Source organism: Leucoraja erinacea, chromosome 2 (assembly GCF_028641065.1).
Source record: "Leucoraja erinacea ecotype New England chromosome 2, Leri_hhj_1, whole genome shotgun sequence".
Classification (NCBI taxonomy): Eukaryota; Metazoa; Chordata; class Chondrichthyes; order Rajiformes; family Rajidae; genus Leucoraja; species Leucoraja erinaceus.
In genome coordinates this window covers 3381580-3397087 of record NC_073378.1, presented here as the reverse complement: position 1 = coordinate 3397087, position 15508 = coordinate 3381580, and the positions used below count along the sequence as shown (strand labels likewise).

The window sequence follows — 15508 nt, the reverse complement described above, 5'->3', positions numbered from 1 at the left end:
ACCGACCAGCGATCCCCACAATATCGTACACATACTAGGGACAATTTACATTTGTACCAAGCCTATTAACCTACAAACCTGCACGTCTTTAGAGTGTGGGAGGAAACCGAAGATCTCATAGAAAACTCACGTGTTTCACGGGGAGAACGTGCAAACTCTGTACGGACAGCACCGGTAGTCAGGATCAAACCCGGGTCTCCGGCGCTGTAAGTGCTGTAAGGCAGCAACTCTACTGCTGCTGCTGCCTAGCACATTGTGGTGGATTGGAATTGCCAGCGTCAAATTAGGTTCACTCTAACTCACAAAAGTGAAGTGATAGCGGGTCTGAAAATAATATTGGGTCACATGACACCTGCTCACATGCTTGGATGATCCAGGTGAGCGTCCACGTGTAGACTGGAAGTCAGGATGTAATGATTTTAAATATAAATGGTCAGAATGAAGTTATCACCCATGCTCCACATTTTCTAAACCTGGGCTTTTTACAATAGACACCTGGCGTGCATTCAGACAACAACATCTAAAAAGATGCTTGGTGTTTGGAATGCTCCTTATGCTTATCCCTTACTCAAACTCCACGTTGGAAGTTGTGAAAGTGACTAGGGCTGAGCCTCGTCACTTCCACAACTGCCAACTCATCCTGGGATCTATGGATTGTGCCTTCTGATATCCCAAGTTTTACCATCTGTTAGGCTTGTTGTATGACACAGAATATAGAAGAGTACAGTGCAGGAACAGGCCCGATGGGTAACAATGTTTGTGCCAAGCATGATGCCAAGTAAAAATAATGTTATCTGTCTGTACATGATCCATATCCATCCATTCCCTGCACTCCTGAAGCCTCCTGAACAGCAGTGTCTGCCTCCACCGCCACCCCGAGTTAATTGGAGATGTGCGAGCCAGGTTTTTTACACAGAGTGTGTTGGGGCCTGGGGCAATGTGTTCCAGGCCCCAACCACACTCTGTGTAAAAAACCTGGCTCGCACATCTCCAATTAACTTCCCACCTCTTAGCGAACAGCTATGCCCTCTAGTCTTGTACATTTCAACCCTAGGAAAAAGGTTCTGACTGTCTACCCTATCTATGCCTCTCATCGTTTTATATACGTCTATCAAGTCTCCCCTCAATCTCCGATATTCCAGAGAAAATAATCCAAGTGAATCTAACCCTGCAGCTGAAACCCTCTAATCCAAGAAGCATTCTGGGAAACCACTGCATCCTCTCCATAGCCTCCACATTCTTCATGTCATAGGGTGACCAGAACTGCAGAGAGCACTCTAAATGCAGCCTAACCAAAGTTGTATAGAGCTGCATTCATGTTCTTTTAGGGCCCCTGATTCATGGTTTCCACCGAATAATTCACTGGAATTTAGAAGGATAAGAGGGGATCTTATAGAAACATATAACATTCTTAAGGGATTGGACAGGCTAGATGTAGGAAAAATGTTCCCGGTGTTGGGGGAGTCCAGAACCATGGGTCACAGTTTACGAATAAGGGGTAGGCCATTTAGGACTGAGAAGAGGAAAAGCTTTTTCATCCAAAGAATTCTCTGCCACAGAAGGCAGTGGAAGCCAAGTCTCAAGAGAAGTTAGAAACATAGAAATTAGGTGCAGGAGTAGGCCATTCGGCCCTTCGAGCCTGCACCGCCATTCAATACGATCATGGCTGATCATCCAACTCAGTATCCCGTACCTGCCTTCTCTCCATACACCCTGATCCCCTTAGCCACAAGGGCCACATCTAACTCCCTCTTAAATATTGCCAATGAACTGGCCTCAACTACCCCTCTGTGGCAGAGAGTTCCAGAGATTCACCACTCTCTGTGTGAAAAAAGTTCTTCTCATCTCGGTTTTAAAGGATTTCCCCTCTTATCCTTAAGCTGTGACCCCTTGTCTTGGACTTCCCTAACATCGGGAACAATCTTCCTGCATCTAGCCTGTCCAACCCCTTAAGAATTTTGTAAGTTTCTATAAGATCCCCTCTCAATCTTCTAAATTCTAGAGAGTATAAACCAAGTCTATCCAGTCTTTCATCATAAGACAGTCCTGACATCCCAGGAATCAGTCTGGTGAACCGTCTCTGCACTCCCTCTATGGCAATAATGTCCTTCCTCAGATTTGGAGACCAAAACTGTACGCAATACTCCAGGTGTGGTCTCACCAAGACCCTGTACAACTGCAGTAGAACCTCCCTGCTCCTATACTCAAATCCTTTTGCAATGAAAGCTAACATACCATTCGCTTTCTTTGCTGCATGCTGTACCTGCATGCCTACCTTCAATGACCCGGTGTTGGGGGATCCACAACCAGGTCTCGCTGCATCTCTCCCTTTCCCAATCGGCCACCATTTAGATAATAGTCTGCTTTCCCGTTTTTGCCACCAAAATGGATAACCTCACATTTAAGTTAGATATAGCTCACAGGACTAACGGAATCAAAGGATATGGGGAAAAAGCAGGAACGTGGTACTGATTTTGGATAATCAGCCCTGATCTTATTGGATGGCGGTGCTGGCTCGAAGGGCCGAATGGCCTACTCCTGCACCTATTTTCTATGTTTCTAATACTGCTAGGAAATCATCCCCCATTGCTTTCCTTAAGCATGCTGAAGAGTGATCAAATTGTGCTGCACATCACTTTCTTATATCAATGTAATGAATTCCAGGGGCAGTGTACAACTCAATGGTATTACTATATATAATGTGTTTTGTTTAATAACAGGTCACGTATCTTTCTGAGCATTAATTTTAACAGAGAACCAGAGGACATAGGTTCAAGGTAAAGGGGAAAAGATTTAATAGGAATCTGAGAGGTAACCTTTTCACACAGAGGGTGGTGGTTGCATGGAATGAGCTGCTAAAGGAGGTAGTTGAGGCTGGGACTGTCCCAACTTTTAAGAAACAGTTAGACAGGTACATGGATAGGACAAGTTTGGAAGGATGTGGACCAAACACAGGCAGGTGGGACTAGTGTAGCTGGGACATGTTGTCCACGCTGGGCAAGTTGGGCTGAAGGGTCGGTTTCCACACTGTATCACTCTATGACTCTATAACAGATTTAATTTCCTGTCTGATTGCAAATTCTCAGTACTTTTGCTTCGAAACATAACAGATATTTCTGAGCAAGAGGAGTGGACAAATATCCAAGTGCTATCTATACTTTAAGGATACAATCTGCACAGGTTCATACATATTGTGGAGGATCACCAAGAAAAAGATTTTAAAATAATACTTAGTCCCTGTCACAGTCATGGATCTGTTTTTCATTCTGGCTATAAATTAAGTTCCATATGTTTGATCCCCAAGTTGAAGTGGAAATCATTTATAAACCGTTTTTGACAGGCATGAAATACCAGATATTTTCAAAATGGGTCTTCTTAGGATGAGTGGTGTTAGCCAGTAAATGAAGCAAGAAACCAACTAACCTGTTCATTCCTGCAATTTGAGAGTAACTGAAAGAATAGAAACATAAACATAGAAACATAGAAAATAGGAGTAGGCCATTCGGCCCTTCGAGCCTGCAATGCCATTCAATATGATCATGGCTGATCATCCAACTCAGTATCCTGTACCTGCCTTCTCTCCATACCCCCTGATCCCTTTAGCCACAAGGGCCACATCTAACTCCCTCTTAAATATAGCCAATGAACTGGCCTCAACTACCTTCTGTGGCAGAGAATTCCACAGATTCACCACTCTCTGTGTGAAAAATGTTTTTTCTCATCTCGGTCCTAAAAGATTTCCCCCTTATCCTTAAACTGTGACCCCTTGTTCTGGACTTCCCCAACATCGGGAACAATCTTCCTGCATCTAGCCTGTCCAACCCCTTAAGAATTTTGTAAGTTTCTATAAGATCCCCCCGCAATTTTCTATTGAATGATAAGCAGTGTCAAAATGCCAAGGCTTTTGTTGAGGAACAAAAAGAACTTATGTGTCACAAAATACTAATTCATCTAATCTCTAAATGGTTACGTGAGCTCAGTGAGACAGCCTGCAGATATATGAGCATGATTAATAGCATTCAAAGCACTTAAGTATTGCGGCAGAAGTCGACTTTTCTGTTTCCTATTATGCCAATAATCCATAGGGGGTGAAGTAGCTACGTATTTAAAATACCTGAGAAGAGTAACATTTAACCTCTTGAAATCCTACTTTTTTTCCTGTACTTTATGAACACTGAATAATATATGCTATGATGTTGAAATTTAACAGTGTTGGAGTTTCTTAGCAGATCAGTCAGCATCTGCGGAAAAAGAGGTCATATTTAAGTCGCTGACACCACGGAACTGAAATGTTGACTCTTTCGATGTTTCGAGTTGCCTACTCAAGTCAAGTCAAGTTTATTCATCACATACACATACTAGATGTGCAGTGAAATGAAAAGTGGCAATGCTCGCGGACTTTGTGCAAAAAACAAACTAACAAACTACAAACAGAATCACATATTCGTTTACATATTAAATATTGTGGGCGGAAGGAAAAAGGTTCAGTAAAGTTAGTCCCTGGTGAGATAGGAGTTTACAGTCCGAATGGCCTTTGGGAAGAAACTCCTTCTCAACCTCTCCGTTCTCACAGCATGGCAACGAAGGCGTTTGCCTGACCGTGGCAGCTGGAACAGCCTGTTGCAGGGGTGAACTGCTGTGTATCTGTGTGTTGGTAGCACGAGAAGGATTGATTTCAGATTTTCATCAACTGCAGTATTTTGCTTTGGGATTATTGTTTAATTCACTGCCCATTCTCTTCCTAGATCGTTGACATTGAGTTCTACTCTTCTTTCTGAAGAGATTTGATTTATCTAGTTATCTTGCCCGTTGCTTTCTATTTCTATTCTTGATGTTGATTCGAGCAAAACACATCCCATAACAAATATCTCCAACTCTGGGGGGGGGGGGGGGGGGCTTGCTTCTCATGAATTCACACTCAAATTACTCCCTTCACATTTTGGGTTTTCTTAACTGCAATATCTTCCAGATTTGTGGGTGTTTCTGGCTCAAAACCATGCATTGCCATCAACATGTTAGTAACCTGACAGCAAAACTGACGTGTGTCGGAAGGAACTTCAGATGCTGGTTTAAATCGAAGGTAGAAGGCCTTGTCCTCTTCATGGGCTCAATCCCTCATCGTCCACACACAGTCTTGCCCCGACCACATTCTTAGCCTCAATAGATGCACTGGCTGTCTAGAATTTATTCCAGGCAGCTCAGTCTTGGCCACACGGTGGGGCTGGTGGTCCCGAGTTAGTCCCAGTGGCTTAAGGGCCTGTCCCACTTACGCGACTTGGCTCGCAAATTAAGCGACCTCGTGGTCGCTTGAGGCGTGCGGGCACCGTATGGCCGCGCGGGGCCGGTCCCACTTAGCAGCGCGGAGTTGTGCGGGGCTGGTCCTGACATTGCGCGGGGCTCCGAAATTCGTGCAGTGGCTGAAATCTTCGCGCGCCAACTGCCTGTCGGCATGCAGGCGCATTGCGGTCGTACGCAGCGTCTTGACGGCGTACGCCTAGCGATTGGCGTTGTGCGATGACGTCACCGCCCGGCGTGGCGTTGCGTGATGACGTCACCGCTGGACGCCGTGTGACGCCCAAATTCAGTCGGCCCACCTCCTGCCCAGGTGATCGGTAAGTATGACGCAAATAACGTCACGCACAAACTTCGCGTGAACTCCTGCTTCTGTTTGGTCGCGCCAAACACACGCAATCGCATGCAAGTGGGACAGGCCCATTAATCTTCCTTGAACCTGTGACAGGGGAACACAGCTAGCAGGGAGCATCATACTTTGGCTCTCTTCTCTCTTCTTCTCTCATCCTCTCTCATCCTCTCCCTTCTCTCCTCTGGCTGGAATGCCTGCAGTAGGCTGACACGGTTCAGGTGGCCAAATCTTATGGGGAGCATGGTAGCGCAGCAGTAGAGTTGCTGCCTTATAGCGCTAGAGACCTGGGTTCGATCCTGACTACGGGCACTGTCTGCACGGAACTTGTATGGTCTCCCCGTGATCATGTGGGTTTTCCCCAGGTACTCCGGACATACAGGTTTGTAGGCTAATTGGCTTCGGTAAAACGTGTAAATTGTTCCTAGTGTGTTGGATAGCGTTAGTGTATGAGAAGCACTGGTCGGCATGGACTTAGTGGGCCAAAGGGCCTGTTTCCATGTTGCATCTCTCAACTAAACTAAACCAATATCAGCTAATTAGACCCAGCTGTTCCCAGTGATGCTGGGGCTTGGCCTCTCCTGGCCAGTCCGCCAGTGATGGGGGAGCAGGGCAGCTTCCAAGGGAGGGGGCTACTGATGAGGGGGCGTTTGCTTCATCTAATGCTGTAACAATGGATGCTTTACGCTTTCTCTGTGGTGCCAAGGACCTCAAGCTTCAACAACACTTGAATCCAAACACTGGATGTCTGTCCCTCTTCGTTTCCCCATCTCTCTTCACCATCTCTTCGTATTGGTCTGCCTGAATGATCAGCTCCCAGCTTCATCCCGGTTAATATCACCGCGTCGGTGAACTTTACACCGGTCGAGTTCTTCTTGGATTGTGTTTTTCCGGAACACCAGCAGTTGCGGGGAGACCTGACAGAAGTAAATAAAATTATGAGAGGCATAGATAGGATAGACAGTCAGAACCTTTTTCTCAAGTTGAAAATGTCAAAGAGGGCATAGCATTGTTGTGAAAAGGAGCAGAGTTTAAAACAATGTGCGGGGCTATTTTTTTTTTTACACAGAGTGACGGGTGCCTGATGGGAGTGGTGGTGGAGGCAGATATGATAGTGGTGTTTAAGGGGTTTTTTGATAAGCACATAGATATATGTGGGGAATGGAAGAATATAGATCATGTGCAAGCAGATGAGTTTAGTTTATCTTTGTATCGTTGTGTTCTGTGGTAAAGGGCCTGTTCTAGTGTAGTTCTACAGTACGGTGGCACATCAGTAGAGTTGCTGCCATGCAGTGCTTACAGCTATGAGTGCCGTCTGCACGGAGTTTGTACGTTCTCCCCGTGACTGCGTGGGTTTTCTCCGAGATCTTCGGTTTCCTCCTACACTCCAAAGACGTACAGGTTTGTAGGTTAATTGGCTTGATAAAAATGTAAAATTGTCCAAGTTGGCGATATGCAGAGTACTGCCCTGCCAACTACAACATTCAGAAGGCTCAGAAGGCTTACAACCCAACAGCATGAACATTGAATTCTCCAATTTTACATAACCTCTAACTAACCCACCCCCACCCCCCTTTTTGCCTTTTCCCCACAGTGAATCCTACCTATTTATCCAGGCCCCTCCCCACCAACTCCTGCTACTTTCCTTGCTCTGGCTTCAAACCTGTCTCACACATTCTGTTCTTATCTCTGGCCTTTGTTCCAACCATCTGCCTATCAACATAACCTCAACTCTGTTGACTTATTGTCTGCCATGCTCTGTCCTACCTCTCCCCTTTTCCATCTTTCTTCTCTCTCCCTACAATCAGTCTGACAAAGGGTCTCAACCCAAAACATCGCCTATCCATGTTCTCCAGAGATGCTGCCTAACCTGCTGAGTTTCTCCAGCACACTGTGTCCTTTTTGTATAGACTTTATGTTCATTGTGTTTATTGTCCGTATATGTTATCAACTCAACTTGGTCCCTGTGTTAGGTAATATGGTGAACCAGTGGCGTACTGGGTCTAAAAATATTGGTTGCCAAGACACAACGGGGGCCCACTTCATCAGGGGCCCACGTGATATAGGGGGCCCACTTCATCAGGGGCCCACTTGATATAGGGGGCCCACTTCATCAGGGGCCCACGTGATATAGGGGGCACACTTCATCAGGGGCCCACTTGCCATCGGGCAAGCTGACACCCTGGCCAGTCCGCCACTGTGGTGAACTACTCTCCCCTCTCTTCATTTCTTTCCTTTCAAAAGTGTTAGCATCCCCTTACCTCTCAAAAAAAATCTTAATTCATCCCTTTGTTTTTGTCCTTGCCCTCTTTCCAACCTCCTTTACCTTCCTGAAGTTTAAAGAACATTGTTGTTAAGTCGTGGTTCGAATGAATTCATGAAATCTCAGTCAGCATGTTATTTTAATAGTTACAAGACTACAGGAACATAATTAGCTAGTCCTTTAACAGGCAATTGACAGGGATTCTATCCTAATCCAAGGAACAATTGTGCAATTAACTGCATACGCATGCTTGGAACACATGCTTCTTCTGCTTTCCCTAAATGGCAGCATAGGTGCTTTGCTCTCTTTGTAGTCAGCTCATTTCTGGATAGATGGGTAGTTTCCACAATTTACTGAAGGCATCAAGCTTCAGTTTAGTTCAGTTATTGTCATGTGTACCGAGGTACAGTGAAAAGCTTTTGTTGCGTGCTAACCAGTCAACAGAAAGACAATACATTTACACTGTACAGATACATGACAAGGGAATAACGTTTAGTGCAAGGTAAAGCCAGCAAAGTCTGATCAAGGATAGTCTGAGAGTCATCAAAGAGGTAGATAGTAGTTCAGCACTGCTCTCTGGTTGTGGTAGGAAGAAGCTGTCCCTGAATGTGGTGGTGTGTGTTTTCACACTTCTATACCTTTAGCCTGATGGGAGAGGGGAGAAGAGTGGCTAGTGTGCGACTCGTCCTTGATTATGCTGCTGGCCTTGCCGAGGTAGTGTGGGGTATAAATGGAGTCAATAGAAGGGGGGTTGGTTTGTGTGATGGTCTCGGCTGCATCCACTAACTGCTGCAATTCCTTCTGGTCTTGGATGGAGCTGTTCCCAAACTAAGCTGTGATGCATCCTGATAAAAAACTTTCAATGGTGCAAATGTAAAAGTTGGTGACAGTTGGAGGGGGACATGCCAAACCTCCTAAGCCTTCTAATGATATAGAGGTGTTATTGTGCTTTCTTGGTCATGGATTCAATATGGATGGTCCAGGGGAAGTTGTTGATGAATATCAGCTGATGTCCTCAGGTCAATACGTTTAATTTAATTATACATTTTATGACCTTCCCATTGGCAGATCATTGAACACACACATCTAAAGATGAATTACTTTTGAAGCTCCGTTTCAATGCCTAAAACTATCATTTTTAAAGGAAAAAGGCGAATCTTTTAAGGTGTCTCTGCTGAAATAGCTTCCTTTGCAAATGGTAAATTAAGATATTTAACATTTTGAACTTAAGGTTCTTTTAAGGTTTAGCCCAGATGCATCATCTTAAGCTTGTGATTTCATAGAGGCTGCACACACACTACTTATGCTATCTTTTATCTGCACTGTTGCATGCTATCCTTTCGATTTAAATAAATATTTACATACATGAATATACATCCTTTATCAATATCAAAGAGATCCATTCATTCATTCATTCATCTCTGCATTTTAAGGCACAGCAGTAGAGTTACTGTCTTACAGCGAATGCAGCGCCAGAGACCAGGGTTAGATCCCGACTACGGGCGCTGTCTGTACAGAGTTTGTATGTTCTCCCTGTGACCTGCGTGGGTTTTCTCCGAGATCTTCGGTTTCTTCCCACACTCCAAAGACGTACAGGTTTGTAGGTTAATTGGCTTGGTATAATGTCAAAATTGTCCCTAGTGGGTGCAGGACAGTGTTAATGTGCAGGGATCGCTGGTCGGCCCTGACCAGGTGGGCCAAAGGGCCTGTTTCCACGCTGTATCTCTAAACTAAAAAAAATAAACTAAATGCATGCACACATTACTTGCTTATAGTTGAATTTCTCCAATGAGATTTTTGCCAATTCCATAGAGATAAAACAACTGCAATAACAAATACCATTGGCATTGGGCTGTTCGTATTGGTGGAAATGTGTCAGACTCGATAACAATCAGCACGGGAGCACCTCGAGGCTGCTTGCTCAGCCCCCTGCTGTACTCACTCTATACTCATGACTGCGTAACCGGTTATAGTGCGAACTCCATCATCAGGTTCGCTGACGACACCACTGTTGTGGGACGTATCACTGATGGGGATGAGTCCGAGTATAGAAGAGAGATTGAGCAACTGGAGAGGAAAAGACTACAAAAAGTAGTAAACACTGCCCAGTCCATCATCGGCTCTGACCTCCCTTCCATCGAGGGGATCTATCGCAGTCGCTGCCTCAAAAAGGCTGGCAGTATCATCAAGGACCCACACACCATCCTGGCCACACACTCATCTCCCCACTATCTTCAGGTAGAAGGTACAGGAGCCTGAAGACTGCAACGACCAGGTTCAGGAATAGCTACTTCCCCACAGCCATCAGGCTATTAAACTTGGCTCGGACAAAACTCTGAACATTAATAACCCGTTATCTGTTATTTGCACTTTATCAGTTTATTTATCCATGTGTGTATATATTTATATAATGGTATATGGACACACTGATCTGTTTTGTAGTCAATGCCTACTATGTTCTGTTGTGCTGAAGCAAAGCAAGAATTTCATTGTCCTATCAGGAACACATGACAATAAACTCACTTGAACTTGACCACGCCAAACCCCACCAACCTCATTGACCTGCTGAATGAAGCAATCCCCAGCTGGTTCCATTTTTATGCATGAACATATTATGGAAAGGTGTAAAAGTAACAGGATTGTCATACTGGGTAACTATAACTTCCCCTAATTTGACTGGGATTTCCTTGGCACAAGAGGCTTACGGGAGAGAATTTCTTGGGTGCATTTGTGAAGTAGTGTGGGGATAGTCCAATTGCAGGGACCCTACTGGAACTTGTATTGGGAAATGAGCCTGGCCAAGTGACTGACATTTCAGTGGGAGAGCGTTTTTGGAACAGTGATCACAACTCCTTACGTTTCAAGATACCTATAAATAAGAGTAAATCAGAACCTTGATGGAAAGAGGTGGTGGGGAAGTTATTCTTCTGACCTCCAATAACACAACTATCATGTGTGAGACATGAGTGCAACCAGTGGTTTTCCCTTCAAGGCCTTTGATTCCAGTTTTACCAGAGCTCTGACAAATGTTGCTTTGGACATTGCTCTGAAATTAAAATGGTATATGGATATATAAATTCCTTATTATTATGACATTACTCTTTCCAAAGCTCTGACATTCTTCACTGCGACTTCAGCCCAACCTTTCTATGGGCCGCAGGCTACTGCTTCTGTGTTGATATTGTCAAACGTTGTACAGTTACATCAGATGATCTATGATTTACCTTACTTGACATGCACAGCAGTTAACTATGTTGTGGCCCCATGAGGAAGTTGCATCTGCGTGGCCCACTCACAGTGTGCCTTCTGTAATTGGAGCCAGATGCTGGCTCCTCAGCAGGTAACTCTTTGCTTCCACTGTTCAACAGCTTTTTGTCTAGTTTTTTTTATATTCTCTTAGGCCAAGGATATTCCAATGAAGCTGCTGCTCTTTGTATGTTAGATAGCTTTCCCTGCTAGATTCTGATCAACTACCGCTAATTCACCTCATAATAGGTCGAATTTATCAACCGCTCCAAAGATTATATAATTGTAATTGTAATTGTAAATTGTAATTGTAAATCTTTATTGTCATTTCCTGAGTATTCGCATACTCAGAGGAAACAAAAAAACGTTTCTCAACCAGTGTCCGTTCAGTTTTCGTTACAAAATAAATAGCAATTAAAATTAAAATACAGTCATGAACAATTTAACCCTCTAATAACATTCAATAACATTCAACACCCGTTCCGACCGGCAGCGGCACAACAGTGGCTCTGCTGCAGTGTGGGGGGTTTGTGCGCGATACTTGGCAGGGGGGAAAGTTCATTTAACAGTCTTATAGCCTGTGGGAAGAAGCTGAGGAGCATCCTGCTGGTTTTGCAGCTGATGCTCCTGTACCTCTTCCCAGATGGGAGGATGGTGAAAAAGTCATGTGATGGGTGGTAAGGGTCTTTGATGATGGAGATGGCTCTGTTGATGCATCTCTTCTTGTATATGTCCAGCAGGAAGGGGAGTGGAGCACCAATAATCCTGCTTGCGGTCTTCACTATCCTGTCCAGTTGGTGCCGTTCGTACGCCTTGCAGCTCCCGAACCAGGAAGTGATGCCGTATGTCAGTGTGCTCTCGACAGTCCCCCTGTAAAAAGTCCGTAGATGTGTGGTGGGGAGGCCTGCTTTCCGTAGTCTTCGGAGGGGGTGAAGTCGCTGCTGGGCTCTCTTGACCAGTGCTGTGGTGTTGGCCGTGGACGTCAGGTCATCAGACAGGTGTAGTCCCAAGAACTTCACGCTGCTGACCCTTTCCACATCAGCTCCGTCGATGTGCAGAGATGCATGGTGATGTTTCCCCGCCCTCCTGAAGTCAACCACCATCTCCTTAGTTTTTCCCACGTTAAGAATGAGGTTGTGGTGATTATATTAACGTTAGATCAAAGGGAAAGACACAAACATGATGAATCTGGAATACCTGTAATTAGGTTTAGAGAATGTAAAAACATTTCTTCCATGTCCTTTCCCATTGTCTTTCATTTTTCTGATAATATCTTTCTATTATCTTTCTATTTTACACATATTTTCCACATCGTTCTGTTTTATTCATTGTCTTTCTTTGCTTTTCCACCACAATGTGTCATACTATCTTCATATATCTCTCTGAATCAGTTGTATGTGTTTGTAATTATTTCTCCCTTCATAACTAGCATGAATGTTTTTGCCTTTGTCAATGGACTAAATTAACAGTACATTGTGCATGACAGTGCTGCACAGTCTGTCGAGGTTGAGATGACTCAACAAGGTATTAATCCTAGGTACACAAAAATGCTGGAGAAACTCAGCGGGTGCAGCAGCATCCATGGAGGGAAGGAAATAGGCAACGTTTCGGGCCGAAACCCTTCTTCAGACTCTTATCACAGAGGGGGGAGGCAGTTAGAAAGGAAGTTGCGAAACTGTCTCCGGAGAGAGGAGGAGAACTTCTTCAAAGTAGGCATACCTTGAGGAGATTAGGTATTAATCCTGACTGCTTCAGATTCAATCTTGGTCAAATGCAGGCCGCAAACTTGATGTGCATAAGACATGAATTGTAGTGAAGAGAAAGGATAAGGCAGTCTTATCTGACTTTTATTAATGCAATTGTTAACTTATTTTTGTTATGCAGAGAAAAATTTGGAACAGCGAATTCTTCAGGTGCAGCTGAATCGTCTCAAGGAAAGAAATCATGAATTGAGTTTGACAGCAGAGCACCTCAGTGCCCACATGTTGGTAAGAAATAACAGTGGTAACCAGGTGGCTATACCCAAAGCTGCTTCCAATAGAATGTTTTTGTTAAGCTGGGCATCTTCTCATATTATAAGCATTTTAATATTAAAGAAGCATTTTGCAATCCTTATGACTTTCAGTTCTATTTCTTGTTTACTCAGAGAGTGGTAGCTGTGTGGAATGAGCTTCCAGTGGAAGTGGTGGAGGCAGGTTCGATTTTATCATTTAAAAATAGATTGGATAGATATATGGACGGGAAAGGAATGGAGGGTTATGGTCTGAGTGCAGATAGATGGGACTAAGTGAGAATAATGCCCCTGTCCCACTTAGGAAGCCTGAACGGAAACCTCTGGAGACTTTGAGCCCCACCCAAGGTTTCCGTGCAGTTCCCGGAGGTTACAGTTGGTTGTCGGAGGTTGCAGGTAGTGGAAGCAGGTAGGGAGACTGACAAAAACCTCCGGGAACCACACGAAAACCTTGGGTGGGGCGCAAAATCAAATTAATATACCGTTGCCCTTAAGAACAGCACGGCCTGCTCAAGTCCCAGAAGTGCCCAATGCCTTAACAGCTATTTTCCTACTGTGTGGAGGATGCTAGGAGGCTGCAAGGTGACTTGGATAGGCTGGGTGAGTGGGAAAATGCATGGCAGATTCAGTATAATGTGGATAAATGTGAAGTGATCCACTTTGGTGGCAAAAACAGGAAAGTAGACTTATATCTGAATGGTGGCCGATTAGGAAAGGGGGAGATGCAACGAGACCTGGGTGTCATGGTACACCAGTCATTAAAAGTAGGTATGCAGGTGCAGCAGGCAGTGAAGAAGGCGAATGGTATGTTAGCATTCATAGCAAAAGGATTTGAGTATAGGAGCAGGGAGGTTCTACTGCAGTTGTACAGGGTCTTGGTGAGACCGCACCTGGAGTATTGCGTACAGTTTTGGTCTCCTAATCTGAGGGAAAGCATTCTTGCCATAGAGGGAGTACAGAGAAGGTTCACAAGACTGATTCCTGGGATGTCAGGACTTTCATATGAAGAAAGACCGGATAGACTCGGTTTGTACTCGCTAGAATTTAGAAGATTGAGGGGGGATCTTATAGAAACTTACAAAATTTATAAGGGGTTGGACAAGCTAGATGCAGGAAGATTGTTCCCGATGTTGGGGAAGTCCAGAACAAGGGGTCACAGTTTAAGGATAAGGGGGAAATCTTTTAGGACCGAGATGAGGAAATCATTTTTCACACAGAGAGTGGTGAATCTCTGGAATTCTCTGCCACAGAAGGTAGTTGAGGCCCGTTCATTGGCTATATTTAAGAGGGAGTTAGATGTGGCCCTTGTGGCTAAAGGGATCAGGGGGTATGGAGAGAAGGCAGGTACAGGATACTTAGTTGGATGATCAGCCATGATCATATTGAATGGCGGTGCAGGCTCGAAGGGCCGAATGGCCTACTCCTGCACCTATTTTCTATGTTTCTATGTAATGTCATTCCAATTCTGCAGCAAAGATGGGAATTTCAGTCACTGAAAGGAACAAAATTGGAGAAAATTCACAATTTATCAGGATAAACATCTGCCTGGTGGATGGGAAGATTAACTTCCCATCAGGATGTTACCAAAGTGCAAAATCCAATTTGCAATCATTAAAAAATATATATTGTTTTTAACTACTTCATTGCTAGTTTTGAATATTGGTTTATTTTACAAGTTATCATCAAGTTCTGTACTATCCACATTATCAGCTCCACGTAGACATCTCCAGATACCATTCTCTCCAATCCCTTCACTTTCCCACTATAAAATCACCAGGCATTCACACTTACTTACTCAATGTGGCCGGTAGGTGGCCCGTCAAACGGGTGAAAAGATGCCGTTTTCTAATCTAATTTCTGATAACTCCAATGACCCAAATGCAGAAGTATGGTGAGCTGCAGATACAATGAAAATATTTCTTGCAGCACAGTCACAGGCACTAGACAAAATAATAAATGATACATCAATTACACAAAAATCCTGCAGTCCGTGAAATAATAAAAGACTAATGCAAGTCAAGTCAAGTCAAGTTTATTCGTCACATACACATACGAGATGTGCAGTGAAATGAAAAGTGGCAATGCTCGCGGACTTTGTGCAAAAAAACAAACTACAAACAACCAAACAAACTACAAACAGAATGGAACAGAATCACATATTATTTTACATATTAAATATTGTGGGCGGAAGGAAAAAGGGGAAAAAACAGCAATTTAAAAAAAAGCAGTAGAGTGGTTCAGTAGAGTTAGTCCCTGGTGAGATGTGGGCAATGGTGTCCTGTTGTTAAGGTAGGGTTGTGTAGGTTGGCTCCAGAACGTGATGGCTGTAGCTGTTCCTGAGCCTGGT

The 15508-nt window shown here is 44.2% G+C and overlaps 1 protein-coding gene across 1 annotated transcript in view; it reads left to right on the top strand.

Moving 5' to 3' along the window:
- The window catches only part of LOC129706559 (genetic suppressor element 1-like), a 176736-nt gene that overhangs the window by 158380 nt on the left and 2848 nt on the right, over positions 1-15508 (top strand). The window contains exon 15 of the mRNA XM_055650924.1: positions 13035-13138. Within this exon, the coding sequence (XP_055506899.1) occupies positions 13035-13138 (104 nt within the window). The remainder of the gene's footprint in view (positions 1-13034; positions 13139-15508) is intronic.